This window comes from Mustela nigripes, chromosome 13 (assembly GCF_022355385.1).
Source record: "Mustela nigripes isolate SB6536 chromosome 13, MUSNIG.SB6536, whole genome shotgun sequence".
Lineage (NCBI taxonomy): Eukaryota > Metazoa > Chordata > Mammalia > Carnivora > Mustelidae > Mustela > Mustela nigripes.
The window spans coordinates 16,558,631-16,567,910 of NC_081569.1; the positions used below are offsets into that span (position 1 = coordinate 16,558,631).

Here is a 9,280-nt window from a genome sequence, read left to right on the forward strand (position 1 = left end):
GAGCCTTGCGTCGGGCTCTCTGCTCGGTGGGAAGCCTGCTTCTCCCTCACCCACTCCCCCTGCTTGTGTTCTCTCTCTCACTGTCTCTCTCTCTCTCTGCCAAATAAATAAATAAATAAATAAAATCTTAAAAATAAAATAAAATAAATAAGAATAAAAACCTTAAAAAAAAAGATTTCCGTTCCTTTGACAAGCTTTAAATCCTAGGCGCTCTTCACCAACATCTTGGCTGGCCTACCCTACCTACCTGTGTTACCCTTGAAGGCTGTGTTAAAAAAAATAATAATAAATCTAATGCCTGGACATTGAATGGAACGAATACCAAATACCCACTCTTGTTTATTTAAATACATGATTGGTTCATGATCAATGCCATCAAGTGTGAGAACACGGGCATCAAACGCTATGTGTCCTTCTGTTGCTGTTTGTCCCAGTTGTTGCTAACCTGAGTTTGGGCAAAATTTGCCTGGAGATATTAATAACTCCAGTTTTATCGTCCTATTCTGCCCCTTGTTTTCCCTGGCTCTCACAGTTTTCTCTATTTTATCGTACTGTAAGCTGACCTTGGAGCTTTTGGAAGCGCAGGGGTTAGAATAATGAGATGCGTGAACAGACCCGGGCCTGTCCCCGCCCCATCATCTCTACATCTAAAAATGACGGTGAGCACTTTGATTTGACAGCAAAGGGATAACTACCCCGGACAGGCTGATTGCAAAACAGATCTCATATGTGAACTCGAGAAGCAACTGTGCTTTGCCGGGTCATATTCAAATGCTATTTCCAATTTGCACCTGTCTTCAAAGGAAGATCCAAGGCCCTTGAACTGTGAAAGGTACATGAGGTTAAAAAAAAAAAAAATGATGTCGGTCACTATTTAAATAGCTCCTGTGTGTGCTCGTCCAGACAAGTGGAGTGAACAACTACCATTTCTATAACACATCAGCATTGGGATCTCCGGAGGGGACAGCCAAGAAATGAGCTGACGTGCTAGAAGGCAGATGTGCCAGGACCTCAGCCTGCCAAGGACCCCAGTTGTATTTTAGAACCTGACCTCCTCTCTACAAGGCTGCTGATGAACCACAATAGTACAACTAAGAGTTCTCTGCACTCCGCAGCTGGTAAGCTTTCTACCCTGAGACACATTGATCTTTAAGGGAGACATTCTGCTTTCCATACCATCCCTGGGTCAACGATGATGGGGCCCACGGAAGAAGGACAGAAGCAGACAGGACCAACAAGAAAACATAGCCGGACTCATACGCTTTTCATCTAAATAAAGAAATGTCTGCAAGCTCAAGTTTGAATCAGGTAAGGCAACCACGCACATGCAAAGTATCTGTTGGGAAAGATAAAATGAGAGCAGGCAGGCCGGGGAGAAGGTGAAGTTCTCTGACTGCTGGTGTTCTGTCACTAGGGCTCCTGGCCGCTTAGCGAGCAGCTACGGATCGGAAGAAAGGTTGGTCCTATATATTTTTCAGATCCCACAAATGCCCTTAGCGAGGTTGCCCACAACAGGAACTTTATACAATGCAGGAGTGTGGCCCACATAACACTTTTGGGCTGAAGCTGGAAATGGGGTAAGAGTGAACAGAAAACAGGAGAAAAATAAAGCCCTTGAGACTGAGCCAATGGGATCTGTGGAGGCTGGAGGGTGCCGGGCTTGTGTTATAGAAAAGTCTCTCATACCAGACGTCAGAGTGAGTGGTGAAGACTCCATCCTTGAGAGACTCGGGGGACATCCAGCGCACAGGCAGCAGCCCCTTTCCTCCTTTCCGGTAATAGTCTGTCTCGTAGATGTCTCTCGTCATACCAAAATCTGTAAGGTGGAGAGAAGGGCTGCAGGTGAGGGTCCCATGCCCACATCCAAGGGGGAGTGCACTTTAAGGAGGCTGGACCTCAGTGTTCACAATTGTATAAGGCAGACTCAGCAAGGGATAATTGATTAATCACATGACAAGGAAATACCAAGAAATCTCGGCTTTCAAATAGGTTTCTAATTTGAGTCTCCAGAAAAGTTAATTCCAGAAGTGCTGTGGTGGCTGAGTAGGTTAAGCGACCGACTTTTGATTTCAGCTCAGGTTGTGATCTCAGGGTCATGAGATTGAGCCCCAAATTGGGCTCCACACTCAGCCGGGAGTCTGCTTGAGATTCCCTCTCTCTCTCTCTCTCCTTTTGCCCCTCCCCCTGCTCTCTCTCCTTCTCTCTTTCAAGTAATCATTTTTAAAAAGTTAACTCCAAATAAATAAATAGTTAATTTCTTTATTTACTTAAAAATGAGAAGCATTTACAAATTATCGAGCCATACAATTTATTAAGAAAATACATACTGTGTAGACCCAAAGGTCACTTTTATGTGGTTTTAAAACCTGGTGAAATAAACAAGGGCGTGTTGACTCTTATTGCCTTGGTAGCACTGCCTACTGCCAGAGGAAATAAGGTAGTTTTGCTGCTTAATATGGGGGAAAATATTGAAATTACAAATCCACGGGGGAAAAAAGTACCCTAAGATGCCGGGGAGAGGCTATTTACTAGGCCCCTGGAGCTATTACTCAATAATGTTTTTCAACATAATACTCCCACTCATTTTTGAAAACTTCTTCCATTTTCCAGTCTCCAGAAGATGTCACGTAATTACGCTTGAAGGCAGGCTTGCTTTATAATCCTAAATTATTGCTTCTTTGTCAGATTTTGATTTTCCACTCAATCGTACAACCTTTTCTTACAGGGACTCTTCCGTTCTCCTTCCCAGGAGAAAGGGCTGCTCTCCTTTCTAAAATGTTCATTCATGTCTTTAACTATGCCACAAAGCCGTCAGGCTACAAAGCAAACAACACGGGGAATAAAGTTCCTTGGACGTTAACCAACACAATTTACTTGTACTGAGCTGAGGGCCATCAAACTGCCTCTGGTGAAATTACTTGTCATGTTTGTAATCCAAGAGACACTGGGCATAGGAAAAATAGGGGTTTTGAACCCTAGTGAAGAATAAAAATGAATGCTGAAGTCTTATCTTGGAATTAATCCAGTGACATGCAAATGAGAGGACTTGCCTTTATTTGCACAGAAATGGAAAAAAAAAAAAAAAAAAGGAAATCCCAGAAAAAGAACACAAGTTATTTTTTAACACAAAAGAGAAATTTCAAATTTTAGTGAGAAAAACCACAAGTACCAGGAAAATGTCACTATAAATGTGCCACCTCGTTAAACGGCAAATATGGTCCTTGTTGATTTGGACTTCTGAAGGCAAGAGGCACAATACTAGCTCTCCCACCGTGATGTGAAGCCAGGAAGAAAGGAGTGTGAACTGAGCTCCTGCATGTAACAGGAAGAGGGTGGGAAGCACAATGCCAATGGCTGGAGGACATAACATCTACAGAGGCCTAGGCATGTGCTTATAGCCACCTGAACCCACTTCTTCCCACCATCTCATCTGCTGTATCAGCATGCCCATCTCAGAGGGACAGAGACTGAGGCTCATAGAACTTCAGGCACTTGCCTCAAGTCTTATCTGTTATTGGCAGAACCAGGATTTAAGCTCAGGCCTTCTACATTCTCTGGTGCTGGGGAACGGGCGCTGGATGGCATCTCTGTGGGAACAATCTGAGTCCTCATGGAGAAGCAAGGGCAATGCAAAAGCAAGGGCAAGTGAGCAGGAAGCACAAAGAAAGCCCAGACAGCAGCCAGAGAGGCTCTTCCTTGGAAACCCAGGAGCATGACAGCCTCTCAGGCTTCAAGGCGCACCAGATGTGCGGAAGCTTCAAAGGTCCAAATCCAGGGACCAGTGGCTCCTGAATGAGTAATTCTGAGGACCAAGGGATGTTTATTCTATGATACCGTTCCACTCATCACCTCTGTCTCCTACAGATGGAAAATCTCATTTGGTAACTATTCTAGAGGCGATACTCACTGTTCACAATTGAAGGGCCCAAACAGTTCATTCAGAATCATTGCTAAAGAAAAAAATTATTGCTAAGACTGCATTTCCAGAATAGACAGTTCAAGAGCTAGACAAAGAGGTGAGTTTTATTTCACTTTATTATCTTTTCCATACTTTGAATGCATCATGCCATTCCCTTTGGGCCTGCAAAGTTTCTGCCAAAAAATCAGCTTATAGTTTTATGGGGTTTCCCTTGTATATAAGTGTTTTCTTTTTTCTTGCTGCTTTTAAAATTCTCTTTATCACTACTTTTAGCCATTTTAATTATTATGTATCTTGGCGTGGACCTCCTTGGGTTGATTTTACCAGGGGCTCTCTCTGCTTCCTGGGTCTTCCTGGGTCCTTCCGCAGATTGGGGACTTTTTCAGCTATTATTTCTTTATTTTATAAATTTTCTTTCTCTTCTCTTTCTGGCACCCTAAAATGTGAATGCTATTATGTTTGATAGTGTCGGTGACTTCCTTTAACCTATCCTCTAACTTCCTTTAACCTATCTTTTGTTCCCGTTCCCTTTGGTTGCTTTTCATGACTCTCCCTTCCAGCTCATGGATCTGTTCTTCTGTCTCCTCTACTACTTATTCCCTCTAGTGTATTTTTAATTTCAGTTACTGAGTTCTTCATCTCTGATTGGTGCTTTGGTATATTTTCTATCGCTTTGTTGAAGGTCTCAAATGAGGTCCTCCATTCTTTTCTCAAGTCCAGTGAGTATCGTTATGACCATTACTTTGCATTCTCTATCAGGCATATTGCTTATCTCTGATTTGTTTAGCTCTGTTGTTGTGATTTTGCCCTGTGCTTTCATCTGAGACATATTCCTCTGTCCCCTCACTCTCTGTGTCTGTCTTTATGTGCTGGGACAGTCAGAAAAATCAAAGACGTTAATTTTAAATAGATTTTGGATGTAAAGTGTCCGCTGCAGTTTCTCAGGATAAATATTTGATGTTTTTCTGAACCATCATCATCTCATAGTAGGAAGATAAGGGTCCTGGTAAGAGCAGGTATATTCCTGGGCAGTTCTGAGGTTGTATGTGGTTTTTGTTTTGTTTTGTTTTTAGATCAGGATTAAGAGATCAAGGCAAAGCCTACACCTAAAGGTTGAAATAAATTTCTAACTTACACCAGAAATGCAATCCAACCCCCCTCTCCCCCGCTTTTTTTTTTTGGTATTTGAGTGGATGGTGGCAACAAGAGGTCTAACCAGCAGGTTGGTTAGCTAAGTATTACAACAGACAGGTCACGAGTTTAGAAGTTGATCAACCTGCACATGAACCCCAATTAGCAGTGATATTCCCTTACCTGAGGGATTGCCACTGCCCTGTCACGGCTCCTATTCTATGTAGGACCCTCACCATCAGGCGATCTCACCTCTTAGAAAACTCCATGGACTACTGGAAGACAAAGCTCCTTTCAGGCTTAGAATATTAGGGGAAATACTGATAATTTGGATGGCAACTTTTATTCCCAAGTCAAAAATCACCTGAGGATGTCGCCTCAATTATTTGCGTAACTAATGCTTAGAACTATTCTGCCAAGAAATGCCTCAAGTGCCAGGAGAGGCTACCGCAGGGACCATGGCCTCAGTCCACCCTTGCCCACTACTTGTTCTACTGTGTCCACATGTGCAGTAGGGATTTGAGCAAACCCAGCCAGATTTTCGATTGACTATCAACTGGAGACAACCACGTTATTCCCAAGAGCAAGACTCTGTACTCATGGGATGCATTGGAAAACCTCTTTGCACATCGGCTAATACCAGCTCAGTTCCTACAACATGAGTGAGTTTAGTTCTTGCTCGGCTCTGGAGAGCTAAGAACACACCTCCGATTTTGACTGTGAAATCTTCGGCCACCATGCAGTTCCGGGCGGCCAGGTCTCTGTGGACAAACTTGTTGGCGTTGAGGTATGCCATGCCGTCTGCAATCTCCCCAGCCATCTGGATCATCTTGCTTAGGCTTGGAGGTGCTAGGACTGGATTATTCTGTTGGAGATTAGGAAAAAAAAAAAAATTCACATGAGAATTTAGGCACTCTTCCCACTCTACATTCTTTCAGGGTGCGCAAATCCATCTTGGTTCAACCTGAGCATCACAGGTCATTCTGCTAAGAAACAGGACTTGCTCAGAAGGAACATATTATTATGGAGACCAGAGCATCTGCTTTGTGGTAAAGTCATGTGCTTGCTCACTGACCACATCACACAAAGCTGCAGTGAGAAACACCAATTAGCACAACTTGGGACCAGCATTTTCTATTTTGGGTAGCACAAAAGTTATTTAAAGTGAAACTAACAATTTCTGATATTACGAATTCTTGGTTATTCAATTAAAAAAAATTTTTTTTTTTTTAAGATTTTATTTATTTATGTGACAGAGACACAGCGAGAAAGAGAACACAAGCACGGGGGGAGGGAGAAGGGAGAAGCACGCTTCCCGCTTAGCAGGGAGCCTGATGTGGGGCTCGATCCCAGGACCCTGGGATCTTGACCTGAGCCGAAAGCAGACACTTAACGACTGAGCCACTCAGGCACCCCTCGGTTACTCAATTTTTATCAGTTCCTATGTTCCTTTATTTCTATAATGAAAGTCCAGGTAAAAGGATGGAGAAGATATTACAAAGGCTATGCGGAAATAAGCAGGTATGTTACCCAAATGGACACCATATGCCTTTTTTCCCACATAAGCACTGTTATAAAATTACTTGATCTTTCTCTTTCTCTTCAACTTTCTTCTAAAGTACAAAAATAACAAGATTAATGTTTTCACCTTACAATATGGCATTCCTTGGATCATCGTTTTCCGTGGGCACCAAGGCAAACGGGCACTTGCCAATTAATTTAAGTCCAGGTGAAGCTTATTTCAGAGGCGGATGAATACAAAACAGTGACAAGTAAAATGGATAAGAATTTCCTTTTTGCAGAGGAGGGGAATACTGGCTTTAGAATTAAGGAGCAAATAATAATCATAATAAATCCATTTGGAAAAAAGGTTTATATAAGACATGTGGCCAGGGCGCCTGGGTGGCTCAGAGGGTTAAAGCCTCTGCCTTCGGCTCAGGTCATGATCCCAGTGGGATCGAGCCCCACATCAGGCTCTCTGCTCAGCAGGGAGCCTGCTTCCTCCTCTCTCTCTGCCTGCCTCTCTGCCTACTTGTGATCTCTGTCTGTCAAATAAATAAATAAATAAAATCTTAAAAAAAAAAAAAAAAGACATGTGGCCAAATCTCTCCATTCTCAAAAACAAAATACAAAGCCAATCAGCTTGCGGCAGTTTAGATGCTAACCACCTCTTGCTCGTGCTGGTACAGTAGATTTTACCTCGGTTTCCCTGACTACAGAAAATCTGTTACAACACTGCAAAGCCACATTTCTCCGACAGGTCCCACACGCCACCTCCCCTGCTCAAACCCTGTGGAGCGTGGGCACAGCATGCCTGGGTGGGGTCACTGCTGGGAAGACAAGCTGGGACCACGCATGGAAAGTGCCTGACAGTGCCTGGACCCTGGGCAGTAGTTGGCTTGGCGGCAGTTGGCTTTGTCCAGGGACGTGCTAGTTTCTGTTGAAAGCTGCCTTCTAGAAGCAGGGTAACAACCCTCCAAGTACTTTCCAGTGAGTTCCCTACGCTTGGCGTACCTTTACCTCCTGAAGAGACTATCAACACAGTCTCTGGTGATTTAAAATACTTATCAGTGAGTTTCCCAGGGAAGTGACATGATGTCCCCAAGGGTAACCCCGAGCCACCACTTTCTTTTACACAGGAACCTTGTTTAGACAAGCTGTTTCTCCCCCTGGGCCCACCAGTACCTTTTTAACCTTTTCAGGCCTCTAGAAATGCATGGTATGCTAGAAAATGTGAAGTTTATGCTCACGATCCTTCAGCTGAGGAGTATTAAGTATGTGTGTTTACTAGACGTGGTCATTCATAATTAATACGAAAAACAGACTCAATGAAAGGAACCTGGTTATAAGTATCAGAAGAGAGAGCTGACACTTTGTCGGCTCACGGTGCCTCAGTGCCGTTCGTGCAGACATTTTAGAGAGCGGAAATCTTTCATTTGCTTAGAGCTACTGAAGACATGTATACACAAACACCCACATTTAGCCAAGTAAATGAGCAAATCTTCACTTGGGGAGAAGATGCCAAGGAGAATATAATGAATCTGCAGGACAAGCAGACGTATTTTTATACTTGACACGAGTTAGGAAGAACAAGTTTAAATCTGACAAATCTTAAAGTGAATTCTAGATCTGAAAAGGACTCGGGTAATCATCTTGTCCAACCCTCTTATTTTACACGTGCGGATTCCGTGGTGCAGGGGCCCGGAGCGGCTGCCTGAGGACGGCAGACAGCTAAGCAGCCGAGCCAGGACTGAGACAACGTGTTCCAAATGTTGATTCTGGGCCTGAAGCCGGGGAGGCAGGGAGTGAGGCTTCTGCACTTTTCAGAGGTGCCTCGAAATGAATCTGGTAAGAACTCTGGTGCCATGCCTCTCTAGCCGCCCGTCCCAGGAAGTGGTTCTCATGCACACTAGCTTGTGAATGAGCAAAGTGAGCCGGGAAAAGGTATTATGATTCGGAGAGCTGGGGACCCATGCCAGCAGAGCAGGGGAGGATGGGGTGTGCTGTCCATCCCTCAGCCCGCAGGGGCCTGGGCCACACTCGGCCTCATGACTCTCCCAGAACCACAAGCATCATCTGCTGTGGATTAAGGAAGCCACACATGAACAGGTGTTCAGAGCTCAAATTAAGGAACTACTATGACGTGGGGGATAATGAAGCTGCAGATTAAAAGAAAACAGAAGATTAAACTCAAGCAGAGAAAGGATGTAGGCATTCAAAAGGGGTAGAGAAAGGGAAGGACCCTGGCAGAGGCAAGCAGGTGCAAAGCCTACTCAACGCCAAGCAAAGTCAGGGTAAGGGTTAGGATTTTAAACCCATGGAGGCAGCCCAATGAAAGGCGGATGTTGTCGGTATTATTTGTAAGTGTTTATCTACGGGGTTATTCTCAGAATTCCTCCCTTTACAGGTCATGCTTCCACATGCTAAAAAGATGGCCTGTGGGTTCCTGCCACAGAAGAGGTGACTAATGAGAAATTGCCTAGGATTTCTGCCAGTGTAGACTGTGAAGCTCGTAATGCAAATGGAACTTTCCGCCTAGATGAAGAGACGGTCCCGCTGAGACGATTATCACTCTACCTCAGGATCCGGCCTGACCTGCAGGTACAGTGTGAGAAACAGGGCTTCCTAGCCTGGAAGGCGCAGACTGGGCTGGTGTCGGGGGCGGGGGGGGGGGGGGCGGGGAGGGGGGGCAGGGGGGGAGGGGCCCCGACACGGGGCGGCGGGGGAGGG

At 44.6% G+C, this 9,280-nt stretch overlaps 1 protein-coding gene across 1 annotated transcript in view; it reads right to left on the minus strand.

Annotated features, from left to right (window-relative positions):
* IGF1R (insulin like growth factor 1 receptor) overlaps window positions 1-9,280 on the minus strand; it is a 291,050-nt gene that overhangs the window by 12,144 nt on the left and 269,626 nt on the right. Inside the window, exons 18-19 of the mRNA XM_059371653.1 lie at window positions 5,756-5,915; window positions 1,687-1,816 (exon numbers count right to left, since the gene is read on the minus strand). Coding sequence (XP_059227636.1) covers window positions 1,687-1,816; window positions 5,756-5,915 — 290 coding nt within the window. The remainder of the gene's footprint in view (window positions 1-1,686; window positions 1,817-5,755; window positions 5,916-9,280) is intronic.